Consider the following 18,452-nt stretch of genomic DNA (forward strand, 5'->3'; position numbering starts at 1 on the left):
ACAGGTGACCTACTCATGCAGCATCGAAGGTAGGCAAGCCTGCTGCTGTGAAATGCTTCCACCCTGAGGATGGGAAGTCTCCTCCCTTCCTGGGGAAGCAGTTAGGTAGGAGACTTACCAAGTGCATCACTTGGCAGCCTCGGGCTTGTGTGTTCTCACAGATCTGCTGGCGTTTGTGCTTACACAACACAACGGGCCTTTCCTCAGGTGAGAATATTGCACCTAGTACTGATGCGGCTGCCCACTGCTCATGCTGTCTCCACTCCTCTGTGGCAACTTGGTATCCAAAGTCCTACAGCTGAGGGTACAGAGTGAATCCCTGCAAACCCCTTCTGAGAGCTAGCCATATGCAAGGACATAAAAGTGCATATGTGGTAGCCATAGTGAGACTGGAGTGCAAGCTTCTAGATTCACGCCTCTCGGAAGGAGGCTGATAACCTTGGAGGTCCACGTGGCTTGGTAGAGAAACAACCATACCATGCTAACACACACACATGCACATGCACATACAAGCACGTGCATACCATATATACCACACATACACACCACACATACATACATGCATGTACATACCATATACACTATACACACACCACACACACTACAAACACATCACACACACACATGTACACATGCATGCACACACATACACATACCCCATATACACACACACCATACACGCAAGGAGAAAAGCATCCAGAGGGATGCATGCTAACTCGACAGCAGCTGGTGTGATGCAGAGGCCAGTGATGGCGAGCCTTGGGAGCAGAGGGAGGACCACACAGCACAGGTCACTCCCTCTACTCCAACCTCTCCTGGGTGGAAGGGACCTGGAAGGAACCAAAACCAAAGGCCAGTGAACAGGCTCTGTGTCTTATGACACAAGTAAATGAGAAAAAGGTGGCAGTTACTCCCAGAGGTGTGAGGTCACCAGAAACATGTTTTTCTTCTTTGAACTCTGCTGTTGCCCAAGAGCACCCAGGAATAGGCACTGGCTTTACAGGAAGAGACACAGGAGGAGAAAGCAGGGCTTTGATTTCAATACTTTATTGCAATTATTCAAGTCTTTTCTGCTGTTTACAAATGTTTCATTTTTATGGGGCCTTTACAAGTTTGTCTTTAATAATGTGGTGTCTGTCCGTAGGCTCCCACATGCCACCTGCCCCACCCTCGGGACAGAGGAGGGGAGTGTGCATGCACAGGAGCGGGGACCAGGATACACGATTCATTCCTGGATGTCATGTCTGCCAGCTAACAGGACACCCATCCAAACCTGGTTGCCCAGAGAGCCAGTCCCTACCCAAGGGACAAAGATATACCCAAAAGGTAGATACGAAAATTTATGTGCACACATTACAAAAACAAAACAAACAAAAGCCATCAAATCCACCCCACGCCACACATATGCTCTTGGGTGTGTGGGCATGAAATGGAGCATGGTCAACCTACCAGCAGCTACTCTTAAAAGAAAACTGACTCTCCCTCCTTTCAGAAGCTATAGCTAATGATCCATTTTTTTCTCTAATTTGAAATCTGTTGGCACCTCGGCCACCAGGGGGCGCTCTGCAGTCAGACTGCCTGACCCTGAGGACCATGTGACTTATCTTAATGCAGCATTCTACTGACCGTGGACACTTCTGTGATATCCTAGTCTGTCTCTAATCAGACAGTACAGTAACCAACTCCTACACAAAAGCATGGTCAGGTAAACAGGTGGTTGAAATGACCACTGCATGGCAGGATGGGAGGGCACAGACCCCAAGAGCTGGGAGGACCCAAAGGGACCTAAGACCTAGTCCTCATTGTTGGGAAAAGCCATAGATCTAGGTGGAGGGCATCATCTGTGAACACATGGCCCTCATGTACCAAAGAGACTCCAGCTGGCAGGCCCCCATTCGGCTGGACTGGGATTCTGGGAAGGAGCTGAGCCAGGACAGGGTAGGGTGGCTGAACAAGAGCAGGTGGTAGAGGCTCTCTGGCTAAGCAAGCACCTGGGGCTCAGACCAGCCCAACAGAAATGCTAATGGTGTGGGATCCTCCCTACGGCAGGAAGGGATGGCGCGACATGTGCCTTTCAGAAGTGCGACTGGCTATGGCCACTGTAGCAGGGTCATGCTGTGTGTGAATTTGCTGAGGGACACTTGATGGGAACAGATGACACTGGGCATTTCTCCCAGTCATTGACACAGTGGAGGTATCCATGGTGAGCAGACTGGATGTCCTCACCACCACACTCATCTTCTGTGGGAGCACTATCCTCCATGGCAACTTCTGGTGCCACCAAAGGAGATAACATTTTTTTCCCATTAACAACCTTCAAATTACGTCTTTCTGACGGTTCATGGTACAGAGCAATAAGTGACAGGTAAACAGAAGTATGGCAACCCCACGGCAAGGTTAAACAATCAGACAGCAGCAGAGAGAAGACAGCATCTGGAAAATCCTCCACGGATCCCAAAGTTCACCTGAGCAGGTGGCTTTCATTGTGAGCCCTGACTTTACCTTCCTATCTGAGCCCCGAGATAGCATAACAAAGTCCTTTGTTAAATTCCAAGGCCTTCAGGGAGACAAACTGTGCAAACCCCTTGCAAATACTCCATTTGAGGATGGGTACAACAGGCTGACCAGGGTCAAGGAGAAGGTTTAGTGTAAGTGTGGGCATCCTGGTGTCTCTTGGAGCTTCATGTCTGGGTCCAGGCCTCTTTTTCAGCTGTTCCTGCTGTAACCGCCCCTCCAACTGTATCTACAGCTGGGACTTCAGTCTGTTGGCCACACATGTGTTGGCAGTGAACTCAGGCCACCAGGCGGCACGCTCCAGCACACCGCTCTGCTGCAGGACAGCTGCCCACAGGTTTTTATAGAGCTGCGGGAGACACACCAGGTAGAAGTGAAGGGCAGGGACCAGCAGGGTCCTCGGAGGACAAGTGGCCAGTATGATGCCCTCTCGTCTTGAGGACAGGCAATTCTCCACTGTCACTTTTTAGAAAATGTCATGATGGTGTACTTTATTTTTATTTTTCCAGTAGGAAGTAATTAACCTAATTTGATTATAAAGTGCCATAAAAGCAATCCTGGTGGGAACCATCCCCTTCTTGAATATTCCCATGGCAGCCTCTCCTATATCTGTATCCTTCCCCCACCTCCATCCTCACCTCCCATCTTCCCAGGCCATGTTCTGTCTTCTCTGAGCCCTGTCCCCAGCTACCCTACAGCTCAGGATGCACAAGCCAGGTGTGGCTGAAGAGCAGGAGGCTGCGGCAGGGGTGGAAGCATGGGTCTCCAATGGCCCCACTAGGGTCTTAGCTGTTCTTAGTCTCAATTCCTCAGTAGAAGACAGCTAGAATGGATGCTATCCAGGAGGCAGGTCCAGATCACACCTGGCCAGATCCTACACCTGCTACAGACATGGACACCTTGGGCAAAGGCAGCTAGGGCAGAACCACAACAGAACAGATGGCTCAGCTGGCCCCAGGCCATGCATGAACCTGCCCTCCTACACAGCAGACCTGGACCGCTCACCCACGTGTTGTGAGCTTGGCCATGTTCCAGGGTGCTGAGTGCTGCGCTGCCATCAGAGCTATCTCAGATTCCCAGCTGAGTTTGCACTCCTGAAGCCATGTCTGCTGGGAGAGCCTGGGAAGAGTACTGCTTCCTCAGGCTGAGGGGTGTGTGCAGTCATGCTGCCAGGCAGCACCTTGTTGCTGTGGCCTGAGCTGCAGTACTCAGCAACAGAAGTACCTGTCCATCCAGTGTCCATCCCGGGACAGTGTCCATCCAGGGACAGTGTCCATCCCGGGACAGCTCCTCCCTGCCTCTAGCAGTTCTTGACCAGAGAGCATGGGCTCCAATTCCTTCTGCAGGCGACAGGCCCCTGCACGTGGTGGTCCTGCTTGCAAATGCCTAAGAGGCAGATCTGCTTGGGGGGTGGGGGTGGGACCCAAGTGAGGCAAGCCTTACTCCTCAGTGTTCTCTTCATACTCAAAGTTCCTTGTCCATCAGTTGAGCCACAGGACCCAGATCTCTGTCCATAGCTGGCTCTGCTATGCATGGACCACATGGCAGGCTTCTCTGCACCTTGGGCTCTGATCATAAAAAATGGTGTGGTACACCGTGGGCTATTGGCCCTGCCTGTACATGCTCCTGGTGCATCTGGGGACTCTGCCCAGCCCTGCCTCATATCTACTCCCTGGATTCCCACTACAATGCACATGCAGCCTGAGTGTGCCAATCCTGGGGTTCAGACCCCCCCCAGACAAGACCCTCACAGGCTTGTGAATCACTGCATCCAGAGGACAGAGGACTCCATGCCCTCACCACTGATCGCCAGCTCACAGAAGACCAGATCGCCCTGGGTGGGTGGGGAGATTAAACCTGCCCAACAGCTCACAACCATCAGACCTAAGCACATAGCTGGAACACCTTGCAATGTCATGTTGCCAGAAGAATGGGGGTACAGCCCCACGGGTAGCAAGGCATTGCAGAACACCAGGCTGTGAACGTCTCCCTACATGAGCATCACCTTGTGGTGGGGTGTCACACAGGGCAGGAAGGTGCAGCAGGGGTAGAAGAGTCTAGTTGCATCTTGGGTGCCTGGTTGCTGGCAACGGAGAGCCCTAAGCCTACTAACTGCTTCTGAACAAACCATTCTAGCATTTGGTAAGAAATGGACACCAGGAAGCTAAACAAGGGCTGTGGGGCTGTAGAGGGGCACAGAGGAGCAATGGCTCCACAGTTGGGATGGTCAAGGAGTAGTCAACTGGGGTTGGAGGGCAGGGCAGAGGAGAACTTGAAGATGCCAAGGTTTTAAAAACAGACCAAGCAGATGGGGGTCACGCCTGACCACAGAGACAGGGCCAGGGTGGCTAATGTAGCTGTTTTGTCACGTTTATGGCTTTGACACCATGTCTGTGACCGAGCTGTAGGGTCTATGTGGAGGAATGGAGGGATGAGGAGGCTGGGACCTCAGTCCCTGCAGAGGACTGTATGTCACTCCAGGACAATGGTGCCACTTCCCTGTTCTGTGGGGTAAAGGAATGGTACCCAAGACACACAGCTGGAATGACAAAGAGCTGTGACACCACCTGATTTCTCTTGTCCCCCAAAAGCTCCCCAAGTGTGACAATTTCCAGGAAGGCACCCAAGACTGCTCACTACCTTAGGACCCACATAGACTCCAGCTGAGCCTCAGTGGCCACAGGGGGCATTCCCCTTACCTCACCGTCAGCTTTGCCAATTGGAGAGCCCAGAATAAAGTCGGAAGGGGCGATCACGTCCACCAAGGCCACTGCATCATCTTTCAGCTGTTGGGAAACAAAGTCTGTCCACTTGGCGACGCCCTACAGTCTCCAGGGCAACCATGGAGTAACAAAGCCCTGTGGCTGGTTGCTACGGTGCACTGGAAACCTGAGCAGGCCTCACCGGTCTGGGTTATGGATTCCCTGGGTGTGTGTTTGCATATTTCTACCATGTCGCCATTGACTCAGGACAGCCAGCATTTGTTGTTGCGGCAAGGCTGGGAAGCTGGCAGATATAATGAGTGCAGCCTGTTAGCGTGTCTCCCGAGGCTCATCCCCAGCCCACGGCTAAACTGCCGACTGCTTTTCTGAAGCCGGAAAGGAAATCCAGAAGACACAGGGGCAGAAAGTGCTCCTGAGCTCCTGCAAAAGCTATCACCTTCGCAGCTGAGGTGGTGGCTCCGTAACCCCTGCTTCCTCACACAGACTATCATTAAGCCCCACAGAGTAATCTACTGTGGAGATGCCCAAGGACTTTCTTGAAATGCATACATTTTTTTCCTTCATGTAACTATTGCCAAACATATTAATAACGTTTGAGTGATGGCAGAACTTGGTCGGACAGCCTCAGGGTGATGGTAGAGGCTGCAAACTATGGACAGAGAGGATTCCCAACAAAGGTGACGTGACTCACCTGCATACACAGCGTCAGGATGGCGTCCTCCATCGCTCTTCCTGTTTGTTCCCCAGAAATGTAGCCACCTGCAAGCACAGCCTTGTCACACACCCCTCAGCCCTGTGGCCATAGCACATCAGAAATGGCTTTTCCACTTAGCCCCATGAAGCCTTTTAAACAGAGATGTCAGGGTATCACAGCACTGACCAGCCCACTGTGATGTCTGGGAAGAAACATGCTGGCTCTGCACCAGTTCTGAGGCTCCCTGTTCCCATCCCACCCCTGGGTATGTGTCAGGCTGGGCTAAGGAGCCTTGAGGGAGGCAAAGGCCCTGAGGCTTAGGGGCTGAGTGGAATCTGACCACAGAGGGTAGTAACCACAGGTAGGCAGGTGTCAGCATCAGCCCATGCAGGTTCCCAGATGCACTCCAGGTAGATGTGAGGGGGCTGACGGCCTAGAAGGGTCCCGGGGCTATGGTGTGTGGAGCATGTAGGCCTCTGAAGCTATCAGGGGACAGAGTAAGGGACCAAGCTCACAGAAGCCTTCCTGTAGAATCTCAACAGTGGTCTGTGCAGCTGGGAATGTGTTGATGGCAGGAACTACTTTTAGGATGATTTTTCACCAAAGAGAAAGGTACCTGGTCACTATTTTCTCAGACAGTGGTCCAAGTAGCAGCCTCACCTCGGTAGAGCAGGGCCATGTGCTGGCTCAGGCACCACAGGCCATAGAGTGTGCTAAGCTGCCCAAGCACAGTCCGCAGAGATGGAGGGACGCTGGAGCTGTGTATATGCTTGTGGAATCGCTGCATCACAGTGAGCTCCATGAAGGCCAGGGCCAGGGGCTGGCAGCCATATACCTGCAACAGGACAGAGGCCTGGTGTGCTGGAGGCAGCTAATCAAACAACTCTATAGCTGAGTCTCCTAGGGGACATCAGGGAACTGGAGACTGAGGTCCATTTTGGAACACTAATTCTAGGTCAGCACCGTGAGGCTAAGCAGCATGGGGACACAGGATAGCAACCACAAAAAGAACCTCCAAGTGAAGCTTAGCCCTGTAAAGAGAGGCTACAGCATTTACATACTCCAAGATAGCCCACTTTCCCTTGGCCCCATGCCCAGCCCACCACTACAGCACCGTGAGGGGTGCCAGGGCATAGGACCTGTCCTCTGCTGTAGCTGGGGATGATGAAGTACAGGTTCTACTGGACAGGGCCAATGCTTCACTGTTCTTAAGGGTTTCTGAAATGCAAACCTCCCCTGTTCCTATACTGTGTGTGAGACTGGCAAGTAGCCACAGGCCTTGCAAGATTCCCTCTAGCCACGGACAGATCACCTCCCTAGGGAGGCTAGCCACCAAAGACCCTTTTCGGTGGCCTTCTCTGATACTCAAGCTGGCTGCTGGTGACTGCCAGCATATCTTTCCCCAGCCCCAATGCACTGCCTCAATAGAACTTTTAAACCCACAGAGAACTTTAAATCCACAGAGGTGCTGCTTGACTGTGAGCCCAAGCCAATGCTGCCTCTGAGAGTGGGAGACACCCAGTCAGGAGAGAGCAGGCAGCACTACAGCCCATTCCTACCAAGACACGCTAAAGACGGTGACTGAGAAGGAGGGAGGGGTGGGCCGTGGGAGGTGCTGCCCCACTGAAAGCCCTTACTGTGGGTCCATGTTCTTACAACCAACACCCCACTCCAGCTGCTGCCGGTCTGATTTCCAGCAGCCACCACTTTGCACAGTGAATACAGCACTCTTCACCTCTCCCACAGGCACCAAGGCTGGTACTGACACTCTATGGTGCAAGGGCGGGGCCTACCAAGGTGCTGACTTTTCCAAACAGTCACTGGAGCAAACAGGACAGACGTAAATGGTGAAACAGACCTACCTGGCTGTTGTTTCTTGCTTCAAAGTCACTCCCTCTGGACTTTTTCTCTTGACAGTATCTCTGATGACTCTCTCGGAGCAGGTAGCAAACAAGCCAGTGGTAGGCTGCCAGGGGGGCTTTGGAGGGACACAGGAAACAACTGAGAGCACCTATCGCCACATACGTAACCCTGGGCAGACAGCACCACTGGCCACGTGTACCCTGGTGGTCTTCACAAGGACGGCAGAGGATGGGGTGGTTTTGCAGACAGGGAAACCCAGTCACAGAGGGTAGCTGCCCGAGGCCCTTTACCAGGTGGAGTTGACGGGTGTCAGTGATCGACACCATTTCCACACTGCCATCACAGCTTTGAGATAGCAAATCACAGAGCCACTCGGAACCAGCTAAGACACAGTGGCTACTCTTTAGAGGGCGAAAAGGACAGGCACCTGTATTCCCATCCTCAGCCTCACTGGTCAGCTAGGGGGCTGTAGGTTGGTACTTGCCCTGCCAAGACCTTGGTCTGGCATGCTGCTCCCTACAGCTCTCACTGGCAGCAGACAGCCAGTTACAGAGAGGGGAGGGCCAGGGGTGGGTTGCTGGCACCTTGCCTGCTCATTCTCCCTGCCATACCTGAGCAGACTTCCCATACTGCTCAGGACAGACACTGATGAGCAAGGACACACAGCCTTGCATGGGAACTAGGTTCTGACCAGATATATGGTGGAAGCCATGCTCTCTGTACCCACATCCAGGGGGAAAAGGCCTAGGTCCTAGAGATTTGCAGGTTTCAGGGACAAGGAGCAAGGGGACCCCTGCTAGGCACCTGGTCATGACTCAGAGCTCCTGCGGAGAAAATAGGGGTCTAGTTCCCGTCCCTATGAACCATCACTCCATCCTACGCGCTTCAGTCCCCAACCCTGTGGATAGGCCCAGGGCAGTGGAAGGGAGAATGTTAGTACCTGCTGAGTCCAGCCAGTCAGCCTTGCTGGAGCCCATGAACTTCTGGCCCAAGATTCCAGGATAGGCTTCCAGAAAGTCCACTGTCTTGAGAGGGCTTGTGAAGTGAGCTCCATCTAGGGCACACACTTCTGTGACTTTGGAGAAAGACAAAAAGTCCCCATCCACAGAGTCTGGCCTGCTAGCTCATCCATCTCTGGCTAGGCATTCCTACTTGGCTGGCCTGCACCTAGGAAGCTGCCACTAAGTGATGACCTTTATTCATCCTGCAGGTGGCCCGAATTTTATTTTTGAGACAGTATCTTTTTTTTTTTTTTTTTTTTGCGGGGTGAGGGTTCAAGACAGGCTTTCCCGTCTCTGCCAAGTGCTGGGATTAAAGGCATTTACCACCACTGCCTGGCAAGACAGTGTCTTGCTTAGTAGCCCTCTAACTTGAGATGTTCTCACCTTGGCTCCTGGGCTACTTAGATTATGGGACTGTGCTACCTACTATGCCTGGCTTAAGGACACATCTGACCACAAGCTTGAAACTCCCAAAGGCTGAGAGTGTCCTGTGCCCTGCTGAGCTCAGCCACCCACGGAGGTGCCTACCTTGAAGAGGATGCTCCAGGAGGCTGAGCAGGTAGTTGCTGGTCTGCTGCAGCAGGACGTTGTTGTCACCTTCATAGGTACAGTTTGGATCGTTGTCATTTCTGAGGTCACCAAGCCGGTTCACTATAAAAAGCACCATGGTGTCACTCAAGATGCTCTGAGAGGTGCCCCTCCCAGAGCCCTGCCCAGCAGGGGGCAGGAAGTGCTCTCTGACTCCCAGCTCCCTTAGCCCACATTTGCTGGCTGTGCCTCTGCACAATCCTTAGAGAAGAAAAGGTACCTCCAGGAAGGTTGTGGGATGACACGTGAACATTCAGCACAGAGTTGGTGGCAGTGAGGATTGTCACCTTCCTGCCTATTGGTATTAACAGCAGTATCTCCGTCCACCCCTCTACACACACAAGCACGCGTGTGCGCGCACACACACACACACACACACACACACACACACACAGAGCCTGCCAAATGTGGGAACCACTCTCGAGACAGGACATGGGGCTACTCTCCTATAGCTAAATAAAGCCTTTAAAAGGCAATTTGTAACTCTGAGATGGCTCTCAAGTTGACACCACTCTCCTGCTACGTGAGCAGCAGGGGCCTGCATTCACTTCACTGGATGCACTTTGCCCAGGGCCTGCCTGAGGTGAGCTGTCCAGAACCAGCCTCTCAGTCTTCCTCTTCTGACAGAAAACATTCTCTTTGAGTCTGATGGAGGAACCAGTGGGGGAGGGCAGAGCCAGTCCAGCCCCTTCATGCTCTGGCTAACCCACTAGATAAAGAGCTGGGTGGATCTGATGTGGAACCAGAAAGCTGGCGTTTAACCTTGATGTGGTTCTTTACACTGCTGTCGATGTCTCAGCATCCTTACTGGTAAGTTGTGAGCTGTGGGTCAGTCACGTTTGCGTCTACAGTACTTCAAGATGTAATTTCCTTTTTCTATTTAAAGCCAGAACAAAGCTACCCTGTTTGTGTGTTTCCATGAGTTAGAACAAAAAAAATACAAGCTCTACCAAGAACACTGCAGAAAGGACAAAAACATGCAAATAACTCAAATACGGCCACTGGGAGCTAGTGCCAGTAGGAGACAGCATGTGGGGGAGTGGAGACCAGGCCAAAACACGCTGAGCGGCTGGGCCAGGCTACTGGGAGCATCAAATCAGACTATCTTGGGAACATGCACTGCTCCACAGGAGCCTGAATCGTCTCTTGGGCCACTAAGGGGCTGGTTCTGCGCTGTCTGCAGCAGCAGTGGACACCGTTGAGCTGCCAGTTATTACTGATCATTTATGACGTGTATAGCACTATATACTATAGTGCTACAGGCCAGGTCCTCTAACCATTTATATGCACTGACTCCTTGAAAGAACCTATATGCTGTGCATATAATTCTACCTCCTAATAAGAAAGCTGAGGGAGTAGTGAGGGTAACCTGCCCAGTTACCATGGAGACCACACCAGGTGCTGACCTGACCATGTACTCACAGTTATGTACTAGGTGCATGCCTAGTGGGTATGGCTGAAGTGTGTGCATGAGTGGGTACAGCTGTGTCCCAAGAACACCTTATCAGAAAAATAGGCGGCACTTTGTGGGACCCTGGCCCAGTAGCCCATGGGAAGACTGAGGATGAGAAACTCCCCCAAACTAACCCAAACTTACTGGCCAGATAGCCGTGTCCCCCACACGCCTCACGGCACTCCTGAATTCCCCGTTGGGCTGTCCATGAAGCTAGGGGCTTGCCAGCTGAGGCCAGTACATGGATCTCACGTCCGAGTTCTGCCTGTGGGGGAGAACCCAGTGAGAAGAGGCAAAGACAAGCTGGCACTGCAAGTCAGGCCCCAGCCTCAGCGCTAGTGTCAAAAGAAAGGAAGCCCAGCTATGATGAAGGGGGTTAGGAAGCACAGGAGGACAGAGCCGAGATGGATGTGCTCCATCGCACAGGCTCACAGCATGAAGATAAGTGATTTTGGCTCTTTGTGGAAACGCATCTGAAGGCAGCACATCTACCACAGGCACAGACTGCTGGAGGACGGCCATTAGACTTGGCTCCTACCAAGGTCATGGGTATTTAGTGAACATGACCATCTGCAGAGAGGGCAGCAGGGGCATAGACTGGCACGACACTGGAGCCAGTGCAGCCCTCTGAGGACCACAGCCATGCAGATGTTTGGCGACGGCTTGGCACCATGGCGCTCCTGGGCCTTCTTTCCTGGAGCTCACACCCGCTTCTCTCTACCTCACTGGGTACAACGGCTGCTACACAAAATGAGCCATTTAGCCAGCAGCATCCGTCTCAACTAACGACAGCTTCGGCTGCCATTGTGCCTGGCTGGGTTTCACCACAGGGTTTCAGAAAGAAGAGGAACAGGAGAACTATGTTGTCAACAGGCAGGTCAGAGACTTGCTAGCGGAAGCATGTTTGCCCCTTCATCTCGGCAGCACCCCTCAACAGCCTGTTCCTCCCAAGGGAACCGTGCCAACATGTGCGATGCTCCAGCTCTCATTCCAGACCTGCACTGTGCACCCCAGTGCAGCATCTGACAGGTGGGTTAAGATGGTGTGCGGAGCCCCAGTCTGCGGCACTAACCTGCTTCTAGACCCATGGCTTTTGATTGACATCTGATTTCCACTGGGGGGTGGAGATAGCACAAAGCCAGCAACGGACATCCTTGTGCGGAGCAGCTGACCAGTGGAGCTGCAATGCTCACTTCTGGCACAAATCCTGGGCTGTCAACTCAGAGAGCGTTTTCAGACCTCTGCAGGGTTGTTTATCAAAATCAAGAGCTGAGACATCTTCTGAGGGTGGCAATGTGGGGTGTGAACACCATCATGCTCTCTAAAGAAGCTGTGAGTTCTGCTCTGCCAGCACAGCCCCCAGACACTGGATGATGGACACAGCCCAAACTGCAAGACACTGGGCAAGCCAAACCCTAAGCTGGTGGGCAGCTGAAGGAATTCGCGCAGGCTCGGTTCCCACAGCAAGCTGCTTTTGTTTGGCCTCAGAGCTGAAACAGGGCTGCTCAACCTTGGCAACAGTAAAACAGATGCCTCACCAGCCTGTCACTGTGGTCTCCCCTCAGCTGGGCACGCTGTAAATCCATCAGGTCCAAGAAGATTGTCTTAGAGAAGTGGTCCAAGGCATAGGCAGCTGCCAGGTACGGAAGTAGGCGCCATTGCTGGGGGAAACAAGACACAACAGATATCCAGAGCGGCTGGCACAGACAGACAGCCTAGCCCTGACCACGGGAACCTGGAGTCAGCTTCCTTAGGAATGAAGGACACCTGTTGCCAATGCAGTCCGAGACAGGTGCCATTTTTAAATGCTAACTTACTAAATGTGTATGAATGTTTTGCCTGCATGTATTACATATATGCATTTTATGTGTGCCTGGGACTCAAGGAAGTCACAAGAAGGTGTCAGATTCTCCAGGCGCTGAAGTTACAGATGGTTGTGAGGCACTGTGTGGGTGCTGAGAATCAAACCCAGATCCTCTGGAAGATCACCAAGTGCTCTAAACCACCAGGCCATGTCTCCAGCCCTGGCACTGTATTCCTTGAACCTGTGAAAGGTGATCAATCACCTGGGGTGAGGGGACTCACACACCAGTACCTGACACACACAGCATACACTCACTGCTGGGTGTAGACAAAAGGATGAAGAGACAATGGACTGGAGGACACAGGTGGAGCCTGAACGGGACCCGATAAGCCACCACCATGGCTGTCAGTTGTTACCATGTGCCAATTCTGTCAGCACATCACAGCCCCTTAGGCAGTGGCAGCACCATCGAGGACCTGGGTTAGAGCTCCTTAATCACTGGACTTCCCTGGGCACCCAGAGTAGTTAATATGCTGTCACCATGAGGAACAAGGATGATAGCAGGGCACATGGGCCACCCAGGTATGGTGAGACACTACGTTTCAACATTCACTTCCTAAATAGGAAAAGCTCACTGCCAACGTAAGGCAGAAGTTAAGAGAAAGGGCAATTCTGGCTCATTTTCCTCTGACTGTCACTCAAACACCTACTTACGCAGCACTTGGCACAAGGCCTAAGCCAGATATAGCGATCAGGCTACCAACCTGACCCTTGTGCCCATAAAAAGGGGCCATGACTGCCTCTCTGGCTGCAAAGGGCACCCGAGCAGGGCAGGCAGTCAGACTCTGCTGGGGAGCTCAGGAGGTGGCTGTGACACGCCCCTTTCCACTCGTGGCCTCTGAGGCTGTGAGGCTGGGTGTCCCTTCTACTACTTTAAATGTCATAGTGTTTAAAGCACTGAGCTCACCTGCTGCTTCCAGAAATGGGTTCTTCAGGGCCATTTCTTAGGGATGGAACAGATGAATCAAAGAATGTGGCCTGATCCAGAACAGTCTCCCCTGGCAAAGCAGGGTGACCTCATCTGCACATTCAGCAGGCTTGTACCTGCCACCAGAGTCCTGGCTCTCCTCCTCCCACGTGCCTCCTTTTGAGCATACATACGCCTTTTTAATTAAAAGCCACCCCAAGGCCCTGCTGCCTGGCAGGCCCACTCCTGCCCACTATCCTGTTCTCAGGGCAGTCCCTGAGAACTCTCACCTACTCCCAGGGTCCAAGAAGAACAGAAAGCAGAAAACAATGCAGATGGCCAGTACCTGAAGTGGATATTCAAGGACAGGAATCTCTTCCTTATCCGTGGGTCCAAACTGACACCGTGTGGCTGAGAACCGGATGGCTATGGACACGGCCAGCTTCAGGTTGACCACAGACATGCTAATGATGGAGATGCGTCCTGAGGACAGGCTGCCCAACGATGCTCCCAAACGCTGCCGGACATCCTTGGGAAGAAAAACGGGTGTCATGCGTCAGTCAGATGGTGTGTGGCCTCAGAGAACATTCCAGAGAAGAAGGTGTACACTCAGATGTACCGAGAAGAGAGGGCTCCCAGCTGCCCAAGGAGGGAGCTTTGAGAAGCACTGTGGCTCAACTGTGCAAGCTTTTCTCCTTTGGCCACCTGAGGGCGCTGTGCCTTGTCTTTTCCTAGAGGGACACCAGCTAGATGCAAGCGTGGTCCAGCACGGGGGCTCTACACCCACTAGGCACTCTGCTGGTGCACTGACTCCTTGGACACCAGCTGCTGAGCTCCTGGGGACTGTGTTCTAGCCTTTGGTGTCAACACCACATCTATCCTGCCCTTCACTGTTTGACGGAAGCTTGGGCCGCTCTGTGGGGATGCTTTGGGATAGTCTGGTGTTCTTGCTCCCTGGACCCTGCTGCTGCCCTGCGGATACTGTTTGGGTCCTTCCTCCAAAATAGGGTGTCGTGTTCATGGCAGTCTTCCAGACAGGGGACATCTGTCATACTTTCATGTTGAGAGGACAGCTTTGTTGGTGTTAAAAATGTTCAAATTCAGTGTCACATCTGAGGCATCAAGGTAATAATGGTGGTTATCCACCTGTATCAGAAGCACAATTTCTGAATCCTCTAATGACCTTATTTCCCTCCATGTGTCAATAGATAGCTTTTCCTTGCTTTTCCTCTTTGGAACGACAGAGATCCTTTACATAAGTCTTTCTCTAGCTGGGGATATTGGATTGTCATTTCTCTGGATCCCTGCTGCCACAGCAGGGCACTCCAGGGCCTTCCGCTGAGGTCTTCCTCTCAAGCCTTTCACATCTTGGTAAATTTCTAATTGGCTGTCTTCATATTACTGTGTGTCCTGTGTGGCTTCTTCCCCCACAGGGCTAATTTCTCTTAAGTAACTTGGCTGGATTGATTCTTGGTTTTTACCAGGCAAAGGGTAAGGGTTGTCTGTGGAGTGTCCTTCCTGGGAAGTCTCTTCCTGGAGCCCTGTTCTCAGGGTCAGCCAACTGTCTGTCTGTGTGCTCAGCACTCCTCAGAGCTGTGGGCTGCCCCATGGTTCATCTCCACCTACAGCCTTAACACTCTGTTATCATGGCATCTGGTTACTCCATCTGTACATAGATTTCCACGCGCCCCTCCTGTGGGACTATGAATGAAAATGGCCCCCATCGGCTACATTTGAATATTGTCAGTGGAACTGTTTGGGAAGGATGGCCTTGCTAGATGAAGTGTCACTGGGGGTCAGGCTTTGGGGTTTCAAAACACTCTGCTGTTTCCAGTGTGCCTCTGTCTTGTAAATGAAGATGTGAGCCCCATGCTGTTCCTGCTGTCACGCCTTTTCTCTGCTGCCACAGACTCTAACTTTTTGAAACCACATGTTCCAATTTAAAATCTCCCTTCTGTAAGTAGCCTTGATCATGGTGTCTGATCACAGCATTCATAGCTAAGACAGTTTTCCCCTGTATGCTGTGGGAGAGTAGCCCCCTACCCGAGCAGTCATGGATATCCAGGCATAGCCAGAAAATGCTGCCAGATCCAGGCCACCCTTGCCCACCAACACTGTGGCTAAGTCCCTTCTCTGCTGAGGGCACCAAACCCAACCAAGAGAGCTGTGTGGTAATCCCAGGGCCAGCTGCTCCTGGGGTGGTCTTAAACACCACAGGAACAGACACATGCAGAGTTCTGTCCACAAATACCCACAGCTCACTGGTACCTTAAAGGAGGTGTTGTAAGTGCCCTCAGAGGTGACAGACCCAGTCTTGTCCAGCAGGTTCTGGCGAGGAATTCGAACTTTGTTGAACATGGCGAATCTGTGCAGGAGAAAAGGTGGGCTTTCATCATGCAAGTCTTCCAGGAGCCTGTCACATGGTTCCTGGGCCTTCCCCCTCTCCCCAAGAGCAGCTGAAAGTCACATCACCCCCCAAAACAAGGGGCATGAGTGTGATGGGGCCATATGGGGGCCATTGCAGCCCGCCTTTATTTCCTGGGGCAGATGTGCTCTCATGTCACTGGCAAAAAGAAGTTCCACACCCACCACCTGCCTGTGCACAGCAAGGGTCACACACCACTGACCGGAGGACAGGAACTGGTTCTAAAGATTGACACCTCTGATCCCCAGTACAGAGAGATACAACCAGCTGATGGTAGTTTCAAATGCTAAGTCAAGCTGGCAGTGGTAGCGCACACCTTTGATCCCAGCACTTAGGAGGCAGAGGCAGTGGATCTCTATAAGTTTGAGGCCAGCCTGGTCTACAGTGTGAGTTCCAGAACAGCCAGGGCTGCACAGTAAAACCCTGTCAACAAAGCAAAACAAAACAAAAAAATAAAAAGAATAAACAAATAAATAAAATGCTAAGTGAAATTAAAGAGCCTGTGGTCCAGTCTCTTCCTCTGAGTAGCTAGGACAAGGTTCTAGTTGCTATGGACACTGGGTACTAACAATCTAAGGCGCTTCGTAATGGATTAAGGAAGAAGCTTATATAAGGCTACATACAAATCTATGTCAACTGCACAGTAAATCATTGAAAATTTCAATGATTCCAATAGCAGTGTGACTAGTGGCTAAAATACTATGCAAACAGAGAGAACCCTGTCACTTGACAGCAACCACCTGTGCTGTCGGCCCAACCGCCTGCCGCTTTTCACCCGCATCTGACCTGCAGGCTCTGGCACCCTTGCTCCACCTGAGTTGCTCATTAAACAGTAGGGGTGAGTGAAGTATTTCAAAAGGGACACACCCGACTCAAGACCACCAGGTGGGTGTGACTTTTCTGCCCATCCTGCAGGGATCCTGAGGCAGACCTCTCTCCAGGGTAGCCCTGTGCAGAGTAAGCACTCAATTGTCCCTCTTTCTCAATGAGTCTCTTTCCTGCCAGTAGATTCTTGGAGTCCACAGCACCTGGTCCCTACCAAAGCACTTAATGACCAGGAACAGAGGTGATGGCGTAGGATGATCCTCCAAGGTGACAAAGCTATCCCCCAAAGACCATTTCCTGGGAAGACACAGAAGCCCTTCTCAGTACTCACAAGACAGGGCTAACAAGAGCCTTTGGGTGGCAGAATCTAACAACACACCTAGCTAACAGCGCACTGTTGTCGGGCGGCCACCTGGCCCACGCCCAGCCTGCAGGCTGCACATAATGCCTCATTTTTTAAGGAAACCCAGCCTTGGTGCCAACCCCGAGGTGCTCCAACTGTTTACTTGAAAGCCAAGGAATGCCTTTCAAGTACAATGCTATCAACGGAAAGCTCGCTTTTTAAGGAGTGGAAAATCTTCACCCCTTCTTGCCACCGAGGCAGAATGAGTGTGAGCACACTTGTGCTTCTGAAGTTTCTGCTCTAGCTTAAGCCTCACAGGTCATCTCTGGGTCACTTTTACATTCACGGAAAAGTCAGATGTGTCCAGCTGGGGAGTTGTTTGGCACGCTATGGTTATGGTCTCCAGGGGTCAGGGGATGTGTGTACAGCACAGTATGACACAGGGAGTGTGCAGCACAAGGTATGTGCACACGTGTGTGGTACGGGACATGTGTGTGACATGGGGCATGCACAGGTTCAAGTAAGTATAGTGTATGGGGATATAGGAATGGGGGCTAAGGGGGCTCCAGGGTGTGTGTGAAAATGAATCACAGGACAGTGACGTGGGTTATCTTTATGGTAAGAGGCATGTGGTGTGGAGAAGGATAGAGTAGGAGGCTAGGGAGAGTGTTGTCAGCAGTATGGATGACACAGGCGTGTATACAACTTGAGGCACGTGGACTGAATGTGAAAGGAAGTTGGAAGGGTGTAGAGGGCGTGTGTGTGTGTGTGTGTGTGTGTGTGTGTGTGTATGTGTGTGTGTGTGTTGCAATACCTTCCACCCGGGTCTCCTGCTGCAACTTTCTTCCCTGGAGGCCCCTCCAGCAGCCACCAGACGATCCCACCCCATGCAGATCTTCATCCTGGGGCTCCCTCTCCATCTTGTCAAGGAGGACTCCTCAGGCCCAAAGGCCCAGCCTCATCATGAAAAGTACTGTGGGAACACTGAGGTTCAGGCTCTAAGAGTCCCTGGGAAAGATTCTTATCAGTAGAACACGTGGTTGGAAATGACCCATGTAGCTGACTTGCTCTGGATTCCTAACAGTCATGACAGGTTTCAAAACGACAAAAGTTAACTCAGAAACGGTCCCCAGTCTAAAAGCTCACTAACTTATTTATGGTGCTGCTCCTGGAGCTGAGGCAAAGCAGCCACTCAGCTCTGGAGCTCTGGTGTCCTCTGCTGGTGGCCTGTGGTCAGTGCAGGCAAGAAGCT

At 52.1% G+C, this 18,452-nt stretch overlaps 1 protein-coding gene across 3 annotated transcripts in view; it reads right to left on the reverse strand.

Annotated features, from left to right (window-relative positions):
* Positions 1-1,031: 1,031 nt before the first annotated feature.
* Acox3 (acyl-CoA oxidase 3, pristanoyl) overlaps positions 1,032-18,452 on the reverse strand; it is a 32,609-nt gene continuing 15,188 nt past the window's right edge. For all 3 annotated transcript variants that reach the window (XM_028758127.1, XM_028758125.1, XM_028758126.1), the window contains 11 exons: positions 15,876-15,972; positions 13,954-14,136; positions 12,375-12,497; positions 10,981-11,101; positions 9,324-9,446; positions 8,735-8,848; positions 7,794-7,909; positions 6,592-6,766; positions 5,929-5,996; positions 5,214-5,300; positions 1,032-2,863 (listed from right to left, as the gene is read on the reverse strand). In XM_028758127.1, the coding sequence (XP_028613960.1) occupies positions 2,744-2,863; positions 5,214-5,300; positions 5,929-5,996; positions 6,592-6,766; positions 7,794-7,909; positions 8,735-8,848; positions 9,324-9,446; positions 10,981-11,101; positions 12,375-12,497; positions 13,954-14,136; positions 15,876-15,972 (1,327 nt within the window). In that variant the 3' untranslated portion in view covers positions 1,032-2,743. The remainder of the gene's footprint in view (positions 2,864-5,213; positions 5,301-5,928; positions 5,997-6,591; positions 6,767-7,793; positions 7,910-8,734; positions 8,849-9,323; positions 9,447-10,980; positions 11,102-12,374; positions 12,498-13,953; positions 14,137-15,875; positions 15,973-18,452) is intronic.

Source organism: Grammomys surdaster, unplaced genomic scaffold, assembly GCF_004785775.1.
Source record: "Grammomys surdaster isolate TR1022 unplaced genomic scaffold, NIH_TR_1.0 126187, whole genome shotgun sequence".
Lineage (NCBI taxonomy): Eukaryota > Metazoa > Chordata > Mammalia > Rodentia > Muridae > Grammomys > Grammomys surdaster.